At 47.9% G+C, this 13,966-nt stretch overlaps 1 protein-coding gene across 2 annotated transcripts in view; it reads right to left on the minus strand.

The window, feature by feature from the left end:
- TNS3 (tensin 3) overlaps positions 1-13,966 on the minus strand; it is a 395,327-nt gene that overhangs the window by 120,499 nt on the left and 260,862 nt on the right. For both annotated transcript variants that reach the window (XM_040353375.1, XM_040353376.1), the window contains one exon: positions 9,657-10,838. In XM_040353375.1, the coding sequence (XP_040209309.1) occupies positions 9,657-10,838 (1,182 nt within the window). The remainder of the gene's footprint in view (positions 1-9,656; positions 10,839-13,966) is intronic.

The following is a 13,966-nucleotide window of genomic DNA, read 5'->3' on the forward strand; positions in this document are numbered from 1 at the left end:
ACTCCGAAACTGAGCCGTAGCAGGCTGGTACACCTGCAAAGCACGTACTACGCCTAAAGTATGAAAGGCAACCTCCGTAGGATGCGTCGGCCGAGGAGAGAAGGATGAAAGAACAATGTCCTTATTCCGGCGAAAGGCCGAAACCACCTTCGGAAGAAGGGAAGGTCGTGGGCGCACCACCACCTAATCCTTATGGAGGATCAAGCATGGCGGCTGTCAGGGCACAGACCTTTTACGGTCTCTTTCCCTAGTTGGTCCTGGGTGGAATCGAACCCAGGATCTCTCCATTGAAGGTCCAGCTCTTTTGTCTCTGAGCCACTGCTCAGTTCTATTCTGTGTGCTGTCCATTGGAGCCTGGTTCTGAAACCTGTACTTCTGTGGACCAATCAGTGGCCAGTGCGGCCTATTTAAGCCAGCCCCTTCCCCTTTGCTAATTGCTGGTTCGTTGTCAGCTTTACCCTGTGAGAGAACCTTGGAAACCTGTATACCCAGACCTGCTTGACCCGGATTGGACCTTGACGATTCTCTGCCATCTCCTACACTTGACCCCTGCCTGCTTATCGGATTTGCTGTTGTCTCCTGCCCCTTGACCTTGGCTTGCTCTCACGGACTTCCTCTGATCTCTCCAACTCCTGACCCACGGCCTGTGACCCGGATTTGCCTTTGTTTCCTGTTGGTCCCTTCTGGACTTACCTGCCTGGTCCTGCCTGATCAACGACTGTCTCCAGTCCTCTGCACCTGCCCTGTTTTCGTCAGCTGCACCAAGTCTGCCTACCAGTTCCCGGCACAGGTGCCTCCTTGTGCCGTCCCTCCTCTGTTCTAACTCCAGGGAGTGGTCTGCACAGGGTCGCAAAGGTGAGCCGCCCTCAGCATCTCGGCCTCGGTAAGTAACGTTCCTGACAGTACGAACCAGCCATTATGTCTGAGGCCGACAGGGCATGCTCACCCCTTGAAAACCTGTGTCAACAGGTGTCTGTTTTGACGGTTGCCGTTCAAAAATTGCAAGAATTACATAATGGACTGACGGATAACATGGAGTCCGCAGACTTGTTCAAAATGCTCACTTCCTTGGCTCTGCAAGTCTCCAGCCTGAACCATATTATTCAGGAACTACAACAAGAAGTCCAAAAATTTAAAGAGACAACACGCCCAGCCCCGGAACCTGTATATTATGAGCCATTTGTTCGTATGCCAGAAATATTCGATGGGAACCGTGCATCCTTCTTGTGCTTTAAAACTGACTGTGAGCTATTGTTCACCCTTAAACCTAGGACCTATGCCACGGACTATATTAAGGTTAGAGCCTCCGTCAACTTGCTAACAGGGCAGGTCAAATCGTGGGCTCACCCACTGCTGCAGGAAAAAAGTCCAGTCTTGGACAGCTGGGAGACGTTCATGTCTGCTCTGGACTCATATATCCCTGCTTCCAAGAGGACCAGCACTCCCAGGTCTGCTCTTAGTTCACGAGGCCTACGGGTACCCAAGGATAGGAAGCCCCAGTACGGTTATGACCTCCAGCCAGCCCAGTGTGTGCCAAATTATGAGACTCCGTATGTGCCCAGCCTGGAAGTTTCCCCACCACAAGGCCTTGACATTTCTGTGGATGCACACACGCCTACCTTGGAGGAGGAAGAACCCATGCAGATCGGGGTCATCCGGTCCAGCCTATCTATGGCAGAAAGAGAGCGGAGAAGAGCCCATGGACTTTGCTTTTATTGTGGTGCTAGCGGGCACCTTATATCGCTTTGCCCAACTCGCCCACCTCGGCCAAAGCTTCTTCAAGTGGGTACTATTGGAAGTTTTTTCTATGCCTCAGAATCTGTACCTACCTCCCCAGTTTCAGTGTCTTCGGTTCCTGTGTCCCCAGTTCCAGTGTCTTCGGTTCCTGTGTCCCCAGTTCCAGTGTCTTCAGTTCCTGTGTCCCCAGTTCCAGTGTCTTCGGTTCCTGTGTCCCCAGTTCCAGTGTCTTCGGTTCCTGTGTCCCCAGTTCCAGTGTCTTCAGTTCCTGTGTCCCCAGTTCCAGTGTCTTCGGTTCCTGTGTCCCCAGTTCCAGTGTCTTCGGTTCCTGTGTCCCCAGTTCCAGTGTCTTCGGTTCCTGTGTCCCCAGTTCCAGTGTCTTCGGTTCCTGTGTCCCCAGTTCCAGTGTCCCCAGTTGAAATTCCAGATCATATCTCCCCAAGTGAAGTTCTCCCTCTAGACTGCACATATGCCTCAAATGGTACTATGGTCCGTAAACAGGATCTGGAGATGTTGGAACGAGCTTTACAAGCAAGGAGGGCGCCCCCTACCAGAGCTTCAGGATCAAAAAAGCCAAAAAAGAAAAAGTAACAATCTACATGCTCCCCGTTTTATCCAAGCTTCCCATCAGGAGCTTCCGGAACTAACGGACAGGTTGGGCGTCCGGAGTCCGCCCCTAGGGGGGGGGCACTGTCAGGGCACAGACCTTTTACGGTCTCTTTCCCTAGTTGGTCCTGGGTGGAATCGAACCCAGGATCTCTCCATTGAAGGTCCAGCTCTTTTGTCTCTGAGCCACTGCTCAGTTCTATTCTGTGTGCTGTCCATTGGAGCCTGGTTCTGAAACCTGTACTTCTGTGGACCAATCAGTGGCCAGTGCGGCCTATTTAAGCCAGCCCCTTCCCCTTTGCTAATTGCTGGTTCGTTGTCAGCTTTACCCTGTGAGAGAACCTTGGAAACCTGTATACCCAGACCTGCTTGACCCGGATTGGACCTTGACGATTCTCTGCCATCTCCTACACTTGACCCCTGCCTGCTTATCGGATTTGCTGTTGTCTCCTGCCCCTTGACCTTGGCTTGCTCTCACGGACTTCCTCTGATCTCTCCAACTCCTGACCCACGGCCTGTGACCCGGATTTGCCTTTGTTTCCTGTTGGTCCCTTCTGGACTTACCTGCCTGGTCCTGCCTGATCAACGACTGTCTCCAGTCCTCTGCACCTGCCCTGTTTTCGTCAGCTGCACCAAGTCTGCCTACCAGTTCCCGGCACAGGTGCCTCCTTGTGCCGTCCCTCCTCTGTTCTAACTCCAGGGAGTGGTCTGCACAGGGTCGCAAAGGTGAGCCGCCCTCAGCATCTCGGCCTCGGTAAGTAACGTTCCTGACAGCGGCTTGCAAGACAAGACCGCCAACTCAGAAACCCCTCTAACAGAGGTAAAGGCCACTAAAGGGGCCACCTTCTGAGATAGTGTCAGAAGAAAATATCTCTGATGTTTCCAAAAGGAAGGTTCCTGAAGAACCGAGAGCACCAGAGTCAAAACTCAAGGGGGAAAAGATGGGCCAAGAGGGGAAATTATATGACAAACCCCCTGCAAACAAAAAGGGACCCACCAGGGAACGGGCCGCAAAAAGGCCACCGAAAGAACACAGCCAAGGCTGAAATCTGCCCCCAAACGGTACTTTAAGCAATTTTTAGATCCACTCCAAGCTGTAAAAACAGCAGGACCCTGGACATCGAGTACGTCCGTGGACGCCACCCCATCCCTTTGCACCAAGAGATATAGGCCTGCCAGGTTCTTTCCCATTGAAGAATATGGCTAGGAATTGGAACAGGGACCTCCCCCAAAGGTCAGAAGGCGGGTTCCCAGAGGTCAAAGGTCACAGGGCGGGGCTGACCCACCCCCACCAAAGTGTACCGCCTAACCCCAACTAAGTCGGGGAATGAACAAGTCGGGGAAAGCGTCTTGCGGTAGATCCTCCGGAAGAAGACTACCGTGCCCTTAGCATTGTTGAGATGACCGAGTCGGGCAGACCCCAGTCACTTAAAGTCTGGCTTCCAATAGCCACATTGAGCAAGTCAGTGACTGTGTAACAGGAGGAAGTATGGGACCTCGAGACAGAGGGACCTCCCGCCCTGGCAACCGCCAGGGTACCTCCGCTACCAGGCACCCGATATCGGCGTACCAAGGAAGTCAAGGTCAATCTGGAGTGATTCGGTCTCCCACCCAGGCACTAGCCAGGTCCGACCCTGGGTAGCTACCAACACCACACATTCAGGGAGGTGTGGCCGTAGGTCCACGCAAGTCCAGCGACTCAGGGCCGACTGGACCCCCCAGGTGCCCCCACAACCCGTGAGGCTGGCATCCGTCATAAACACGACCACTGGAAGGAAGAAACAACTTCCCGGACCGAAGAGTCAGAGATCTCCGTCACCAACTCAGAGAGACTCTGACTAGGTGGCTCACCGGAATCTGATGATTTCAGAGACAAGAGATTTTTACCACCTGCACAGTATTTCCCCAGTACCGCCTCGAAGCAGGCTACCCACAGGCCCCGGACCAGCAGGTGCCCGGAGAGAAGACCCATTGAGTGATGCCAATACCTTCACCGCAGACTGAAGAGTCTGCAATTTCTCCAGGGGAAGAAGGACCTTCACCACGGATCAACCCTAGATACCCCAACGAGTCGGAACCTAGCTTGCCCAGGATTTGAACCCTGGGTCGCACACATGGAAGGCAGGCTTGCTGCCACTGAGCTACACCTTCTGGCCTGAACGTTTAACACCCACCCGAATCTTCGGAGGGTCTGAGTGGGAATAACACATCCACTAGGTCTGAGACAGAAGCTGCTCTCAGAAGAAAGTCGTTTAAGTAGCCAATGAGGCAAAGCCTCGCTGTCACAACAAAGTTAGGATAAGTGCGAGCTCCTAGCTGAAAACCCATGGTGCTGACGCCAGATCAAAAGGGAGGGCCACAGGTTGACAGAGACCCTCTCTCATCATGAAGCACAGAAAAAACACTGACATGCGCAAAACAGGACATGCATGTATGCGTCTCTGATGTCTGAGGACGCCCCCTGAATGGAGTGCAGCTACCACCGAACGAATGGATTCCATGCGGAACTACAAAAAAAAACAAACACACAGCGCACACCTTTGTCAAGCTCCTTGACAAAGGTGCGCGCTGTGTGTTTGTTTTTCCCATCGAACCACAGCACATGCACGGAAACGCGTCGCACAATCGCTGTCCCCGGTGATGACGTCATCTCCCCCATCGCAACCATAGCATCCGATAGCGTGCGCTCCAATGTGCGCTCCGGCATCTCTGTCAGCACATCTGTGCACCTTCTCCCCACACCAGCGCAAGGACCAAGCAAGTTAGACCTGCTTCACAGCCCTACAGCAGCGCTGGGACAGAGACCGAAGGAACCCCCATTTGGCTGCTATCAGACAAATCATCAGGACACCACAAATATGCCTGAATCTCCAAAATGACATGTGAGTGCTTTTATTATACATTTTAGTAAAAGTTTTGCAGTTTACCAAGCGGCGCCTGCTTTTTCTCTTGTTTCTTTACAAAGGTATTCAGGGCCTGAGGCCCATAGAAAACCCCAAACCTCTCGTCCTGCAGGAAAGGTAAAATTACCCCGCACCATAGCAAGTCCCACACTGCCCAGAGCAGACCGATGGGCCGGGAGAGGAAGACACGAGGAAAGAACTTTGTTCTGTGGATAGGAGGAAACCCTATCTAGTACTCCGAAGAGACCACCTCGCAGACCCACTGGTCGGAGAGCAGGGAGGTTTCACCGAATTGTGAACCTGCAAGCCGCCCCTCCCACCTAGAGACAGGGAGGGAAGGCTACATACATTGGCAAGATTTGGGTGACGGCGTGATTGGCTTACGCACCCAGGGGCGGATAAGTCCCCCAGCTGGGACTTTGATGGCCTGGGAGGGTTGCCCCTAAATAATACACACACATAGTGTGCATGTATTTTATGTAGGTGTATGTACACATGCCTTTGGAGAAAACCGGAGTACCCGGAGGAAACCCACGCAGACACAGGGAGCGACAATGCAAGCTTCAGGCAGATTGGTGTCAGTGGCCGGATTCAAACCAATGACTCTTGCTGCCTAGTAATGGAGTTAACCACTACACCACTGTGTGCATAAAACCATTCTGAAACAGAAGGCCTGAATAACAAGGGCGCAGCATTCAATGAAGCATCACAGACCTATATGAGGCCCTGGACCAGCTGGTCAGCTACCCTAATAACTTTCAGAAGAGAGTCGGTGCTCCTCCACTGTCTGGTGCAAAATGCTCACTCCGAGAGTGACTGAGACCCCAGAGTAGTGGCCACAATAGACCGCAAGTTAGACCCCAGCATGGTAAACATGGAACGGGTCAGTACTTCGGATCTTCTATCAGTCAGATCCATACAAGCGGGGGTTCCCGCAATAGGGAGAGTGGTCACCTGGAGGGTCCACTACCGGAGAAGAAGCCCACCTTTTGAAAAGGCTCTCCTCAAAAGGGCACTAAACCGCTCGGTGGTGAGGGACTACAAAAGCCCTCAGCGGCTTTTCTCATTCTGCCTCTTAGAAATTATCAAAGAAGGGCACAGAAGGAAAAAACCTACACAGAGCGGTCTGATTTGTGAGATCCAAAAAAGACCGAGCCCTCGGCGGAAACCCAGCTGCACTATCCAGCTTAAGAGAGTCCCTTACAGCAGTGAGAAGTGCACCCATAAATGGCTTATCCTGCTTTTTTTTTTTTTACTACCCAGGTACCTGGTCCCTGGCTCCATAACAGAGCATTCCCTATGGGATAACGGGGGAAGGGGGCACTTTGTGTCCAGGACTAACAATAAAACCTCTGTGGGAATCACAGGTGCTAACACCTGCTGCCACCACCAGCATGTTGGGGAAGGACCCAGATACTGACTCCAAATAATAATATTTACATAGTGTGTATGTATAATATGCACACCTGTCCTTACAAATAAACAGAAGCTCCTAGAGCCCTATTCAGGGCCTCTCATCCACTTGCTGCTCTGACCAGGGGTACCCAAGGGACTCACCTCGGGAGGAGACTGCCCAGCACTGCCATCCGCATTCAGCACACAGCGTGTGAGAGGAAAAAAACGTGAGGTAACTGTGCGCCGTATACAGCTCTAGGGGTCAATGGGAGTTTTCAATGTAATTGAAAAACCTCCCAAAAAATGGCACCAGCGCCAGCCAAATGCTGCGTTTAAGCAGGAAAAGCCCACTAGGGCTTTTTAACAGTGAAAAACCCCTCACAGGAAAGCCCCATACAAAAAAGAAAAAAAAACACAGGCCAGATAACACAGTCCCCTCAGGAAGGCCCCCCCCCCCCCCTGACAGCGGCAATGTTAGCAATGCAGCAAGGGAAAAGGAGCAGGGAAGGGAGGAGAAGAGGACCCCCGAACCCCAGGAATGCCCAGCCGTACCAACCCACCGAAGCGGGAGGGACTGTACTTACCCGTCCGAGTGAGGACTCGCTGACGCATTCCTGACAGAACTACAACTGCAATGGAGGTAGCCGTCAGCCTGGTCCACTGTGAGTGAGACAACACCACAGCCCAGTCATATGTGGACCTCGGAGCAAAGCTCACCGGCCACCCCAGGAGTCATGGGGTATGGCGTGGATGACCCATCCTCTTTGCAAAGGTGTGCCCACACTTGCTGGTTGGACTGAGTAGACTACAAGGATCTATATTATCCAGCCTGTCTCTCATCCGACAGTTGAAAGAAGATTCTTTAAGAAAAAGTAAAAGTAAAAGTAAAATAAAATAAAATACAATTTCTCCTCAGGGCGCTGGGCCCAAAGGGAGCCATACGTCCTTCTCCTTACTAGGCAGAACGAAACTGAGGCTGCATGCGGTTATGTCTGTAGGGACCTGGGCGGGGCTGTTCAACTCTGTTGTTTTTTTTTTCTTTTAAAGTGTATTTTGTACTCGAGAGAGGAGCCGGACTGCAGGAGTTGGGAGTAGGCAGGCCTCCCCCAGAGGCAATCTGCCACCTTTCTCCATGCCCCGGGTGGCAATGGTGGGTGTGTGAGGGGGTCCTCCCACACAGCCCGCCCTACCTGCTGCGCTTTGAAGCCCAACGGGGCAGAGGGACTCCCTATAAGGGAGTGAGAGGATCTAGCCCGCTCAACCAGCCCTGTTAGTCCTTCGCCTCACTTTTTAGAGACTGCGTCGTCAAAGTGCGCGCATGTTAACCCAATTTCGAGTGCGTGTAAGTGTGGTGGTTTTCGTGGGAGGGGGGTTGGCGTACTAAGCGCAGGCTTACCTCGCATAGCACAACCACCGGGAACCGGCGCTGAGACCACCAAACTCAATTCAAGTTCAACTCTGTTAATGTAACATGTATTTAATTATTTAACATGTTTCTGCCTAGTCCTCTCCTGTTAACAGGGAACATAACCCACTTGTCAAGATTTAAGGAGCTGTGTCCGTCCATGGACGATAAGAGAAAATGCATTTATGATTTTGAGCCTGCAAAGCATTGCAACCACAATCAGCAGATTGCGGGTGCAATGCAGGACTCTTGCAGACCGTCAGTGTAAGCTGTCTGCTTATACCTCATACGAGCAGGCAGTTGCACACTGGCAGGAAGCCTCAATAAACTACCTACAGCACTCAACAGTGTCCTGGTAGTTCGTTGAGAACTACAAGCCAACAGCTGCAAAGGATGTTAGTACTTGTAGTTCTTAGGTTTCATGTACACGGGACCTTTTTACAACTGCTCCTAAATGATTAAACTTGACAGATAGTAACCCACATTTAAAACGTCAGTTTTGCCGCGTTTTGCCACGTTTGCGTTCAGAAGCATTTAAAAAAAATATATATATATATTTTTTTTTAAATGGCCAAAAACAAAAAACGTCTATAAACGAAACGCTGCTAAACGCGAGTTACTGCGTTTAGCTGCATTTTGTCTCGTTTGGCGCCTGAAACGTGGAAATCTTTGGCGTCTGAACCCACTGTTTTGCTTTCAAAGATACGTTGTTAAACGCAACTGCCTAAAAATGGCAATAAACGAGACTGTGTACATGGTCACATAGGATTACATTGAATGAGTTCACGGGCAGTTGAAAAGCATCCAACTGCCTCTGAACATACATTTATCAGCGTTCCGTGTACATGGGGCCTTACATTCACAGAACTCTGAATGAATGATGCAACTGTGTGAGCGGAGCCCAACACAGCCGCAGATTTGTTTACATTGTGACAGCGAGTGCGGGCAGAAGATCCTCTGTTCGCTGTCACAATAGATAATCGGAGGAATGTGGGGGCTGCTGCAAGTGCAACATGTTACAAAAGGTGAACTTATCATTTAAGCAGAAATAACATGGGGAAATGTACATGTATTTCAGTGATATAATGCAGTTTTTTTTTCTTTTCAATAGATTGTACATTCACATCAGTCTCTGTCCTCAAGGATCTTACAATCTAAGGTCCCGAACTCACATTCATACATACACATAGTAGGACCAATTGAGACAGGAGCCAATTAACCTACTAGCATGTGTTTGGAGTGTGGAAGGAAATTGGAACACCCAGAGGAAACCCACACAGGCACAGGGAGAACAGGCAAACTCCAGGCAGTCAGTGTCATGGTTGAGATTCGAACCGACGACTCTAGTGCTGCTAGGTGAAAATGCTAACCACTTAAATAGACCCACACTATAATATACTGGAACAGGCATGGAAATATTGAGATTATGAACAAATGTATAATAAAACAAGCTTTGATAGACTGTACTCGATGAATGCTTTTTCCATACACAGTTTATTAATTTTGAATTCATAAAATCATTCTGGTTTTGCTTATATTTTTTGTAAAATGAAGATGTGAAAGGCTATTGCATTAGAATATGAATAAACATGACACAAAATAATTCTTACCTTCTTGAAAGACTTTTCTTTTCTTCTCTGCATCTAAAGGTGAAGAAAGGATGCTATAACTGGAAGTAATTTTGTTTACACCTGTAGTATTAGAAACTGTTTGGATTGGTGCTAGCTCAAAAGTTGGATCCAACTCCAGGATTAATTTATTAAGTTGCTCAATTGACTGGTCAATATCCAGTGTTGGAGAGGAAGGCGTGTCTTCATCCTTTTCTTCTATCCAATCTGATGATTTTGGAGCCAATAGTAAATTATGGAAAGTTCCAGGCCCTTGATCTTGTGTAGACTTTGAAGTGCTCATCTGTACAGGATCTCTGGTGCCAAATCCAGTATTAGATATAGGAAGAGGTATTGATGTTTTGGGCAAATTAGATGAATCTAAAGTGTGAGATATACCAAAACGACTTTCATTAGCGGGGGCATAACAGTATTGATGAGAGCTGATCATTTGTTGATGCACCCAAGTTTGAGTAGAATAGTTGCTTTGTAAATCAGGAGGTACCTGAGATGCTGTTTGTTGAGTTTGTTTAGGGTCTCTGATATTATATGGCTTTTCATACATTTGATCAATGTTAATTCCCAGGTCAGGTGTGATGTTATAGTTCCGTTCATCTGCAGTGTTACTGTAACAACTATCAGAAAGCAATGAATTTTGACTACTTTTATGGCTGCTTAAATGCAAGGATAAAAAGTTGTTAGACTGTTGCTCTTCAGAAGATGACAAAGTACCTATGCTGTCAACGCTATGCAAATCATGATTTGGCATTTCGTCATCTAAAATATCAGTTTCTCTCTCGCTAAGCTTCATGTTTCCATTTCTGTGAATTTGGATTGGGACAGCATTGTTTGTTACACTATACTTGTTTTGCACATCAGTCATATCCTCTTGTGAGTATGAAGGTGTATACACTCCAAAACCACCTAATAGTTGATCCAGTTCAGCCTTTTCTTTTGAACTCAGATCTCGTTTGATTTGGGCTCTAATATTTTGCACACTTCTTGTCCTAATGGAATCTGTAGAATGGCCTGAATCGCTGTTGCCACACAAAGTGGGATCAGTGTTATCAAGGTTGGTCTTTAATGGAACCCCATGTTCAGTAACAGCAAGAGATCCATCTGGTAGGCTTTTTTTTCCTAGTCTGGAATAGATGCTTCCATCTGTAAGTCTCTGGCTGTGAGGCACTGTGAAACAAGCAAAAAATGTTAATATCTGCAGTGGGCCACAAAAAACAGATAACCTAAGCACCCATACCTAAAACACATTAATGATAAATTCCACCTAGATTTTGTGTTTGTAGATACTTCACTATACAGGCGGGATTCAACTTAATTTCACTTTATGTGGGCTAGTATTTTTGTTTCCAAACAAACAAAAAATGTATAAAAGAAACTGAAAACATAAGTGTGTAATAAGGTATGAAATTTACTAGTAATATATAATTAAATACTAAAACTATAGTAAAACCATCTGGAGACAATTTCAGACCCCTGAAATTGCAGGGGATAGAGAGATTGGCCTTGTTGGACATCTTTGGTGAAGCCAGAGAAGATGGAGATTGCCAACAACACATTACAGCATGCCAGGTGTAAGGACTCCCAAAAGCAGAGTTTCTGCAAAAGCTGGAGGGCCACAGATTGAGCACACATGCAAGAATATTTTGCCAGTTCAATCCTTTAGAGAGGCTCTGTGGGGAGAGGTTCCCTGGAAGCTGGCTGTATGCCTGGAAAGAGTCCCCAGGGCTGGAGCTGGAGTCCAGAGGGCATCTCCCCTCTGTGTAAGCAGGCTGTGTGCTTGGAGGCCGTATGGGTCTAAGAGAGCCTGCTAGGCTGGAAAGGAGAAACATTCAAACCTCCTATTTTGTGGCCGATACACTCCAGTGGAAGTTGTGTGAGGTTCCTGGATGCGGACATCCTGTTAGTGACTGTTCGCCGAGTAGGAGACCCTGAGAATTTTGGGCATTTCTACTCCTCCTGTCCTACCTTCTTACTTTAAGTATGTAATAAAGAATTAAAGTGGTTCTAAAGACAGAAGGTTTTTTATCTTGATGCCTTCTATGCATGCACCTTTTGCGTGCAGCTGCCTCCTCAGACCCGGTTCACACAGGGGCGGCACAACTTTGGGGGCAATTCGGCAAGGCAATTTCTTTATTGAAGTCAATGCAAGGCCCCCCTGAAAGTCGTGCAAGAACCTTTTTTCCTAAGTCGGAGCGACTTGAGTCGCTCCTATTAGAACGGATCCATTGAAATGAGTGGAGCGCGACTTGTCAAGCGGCTGAGTCACCTGATGAGTCGCCCCTGTGTGAACCGGCTCTTAGCCCCCCTAATACTTACACGAGCCACATCTCGATCCAGCGATGTTGAACGAGATGTGGTACACTCCCTCCTGATTAGCTGAGACACACAGTGGGCGCTATTGCCTCCCGCTGCTGTCAAAGTCATTGAGTCAAGGTGAAGAGAGGGGCGGAGCCAGTGCTCCATGTCTGAATGGACACACAGAGCAGTGGCTCGGCTTGGGTGCCCCCACAGCAAGCTGCTTACTGTGGGGGCACTCGGCAGGAGGGAGGGGCTAGGAGCAACAGCCAGGGATCCGAGAAGAGAAGGATCTGGGCAGCTCTGTACAAAACTACTGCACAGAGCAGGTAAGTATGACATGTTTGTTATTTTTAAACAAAAAAACCTCCAAGACTTTAATATCACTTTAACCACTTCCGGACAGCCTGCCGTCATTTTACATCGGTAATTTGAAGAGGGATGTCGTTGTTATCGCAGCAGCTAGCTGCCATAACCCCGTTATCTTATTCTTCAGCAGGCGGTCCACTTCACGATAAAAGTGGTCTTTGTGGCGTATTCGACGCAAGATCACTTTTATAGGCAGCGGGAGAGGGCCCCCTTCCCGCCACTCTCCGGTGCCCTCCGCCGCTTATCAGAGCCATCGGCAGCGGCAGAGACGATCGCGTCTGCTCCCTGGCTTGGAGACGAGTGAGGGGAAGATGGCCCCCACCCGTCTCCATATCACTGCAGGGCGAAAGACGTCAAAACGTCACTTCCGCCTATAGCTCTTAAAGGAACTTTTTGTTTTTTCAAATGACCTTTAATTCGATTTTTTTATTCCTGTCATGCTATTTTTCTATTACAAGGGATGTTTATATTCCTTGTAATAGGAATAAAAGTTACTTTTTTTTTCTTTGAAAGAACGCAAGCGCACTTCGAGCTTGCGTGCAGAAGCGAACGCATATGTGAGTAGCACTCGCATATGAAAACTACACATGCAAAGGTATCGCTGCGATCTTTAGAGCGAGAGCAATAATTTTAGCCCTAGTAACTCAAAACATGCAACCTATAGATTTTTTTAAAACATGCAGCCTATGGAGATTTTTAAGGGTAAAAGTTTGTCGCCATTCCACAAGCAGGTGCAACTTTGAAGCGTGACATGTTGGGTATCAATTTACTTGGAGTAACATCTTACACAAATAAAAAAAATTGGGCTAACTTAGTTTTATTTTTTCATTTTAAAAAAGTGCGCTTGTAAGACCACTGCACAAATACGGTGTGACAAAAAGTATTGCAACGACCGCCATTTTATTCTCTAGGGTGTTAAAAAAATAATAAATATAAATGTTTGGGAATACTAAGTAATCTTCTAGCAAAAAAAAAAAAAAAAGGATTTTTAACTTGTAAAAACCAAATCTCAGAAAGAGGCTTGGATCTTAAGTGGTTTAAGTGGTTAACCTGCATTTTAGTATGAACCCACATTCCTGCTGCAAGAGAAAGTAAGTGGGCAATACCTGGGTTGAGCTAATCCTAATGACAAGTTCCTCTTGTAACCCAAAGATCCTTTTAGGTGAAGACATTAAAGATTTAAGATCTCCGGAAATAAGTGAAACTTACAGTTCTGACGTTAGTACAGCTCAGATAGTGGGTTGCTCGCTCTCTACCTTACTAATTTATTCAAAAATTTCTTGTATTCTTCTCGTCACATAATATAAGGTATTCTGTGTTTGGAGACGGGGAGATTTTGACCTACACCCTCGTCTCCACCATTCACAGAATGCCTTGTATTCAGTGAAAAGAATACAAGATAGGTTTTTAAATGAACAAGGTGGAGAGTGAGTAACCCACTATTAGAGTTGTACTACAACTGCAAATGTAGGTCTCAGAACCAGGGGTTTGATATTTATAGTACTGTACAGGAGGAATACAAGTTTTCCCAAGAGTGAAAGGCATCAACAGTGTTTATATTTTCATTTTCTTCATACATACCTGTAAAATTATTTTCTTTGAGTACATCATGGGACACAGAGTAAGGCCAA

The sequence above is a fragment of the Rana temporaria genome, chromosome 5 (assembly GCF_905171775.1).
Source record: "Rana temporaria chromosome 5, aRanTem1.1, whole genome shotgun sequence".
NCBI lineage: Eukaryota > Metazoa > Chordata > Amphibia > Anura > Ranidae > Rana > Rana temporaria.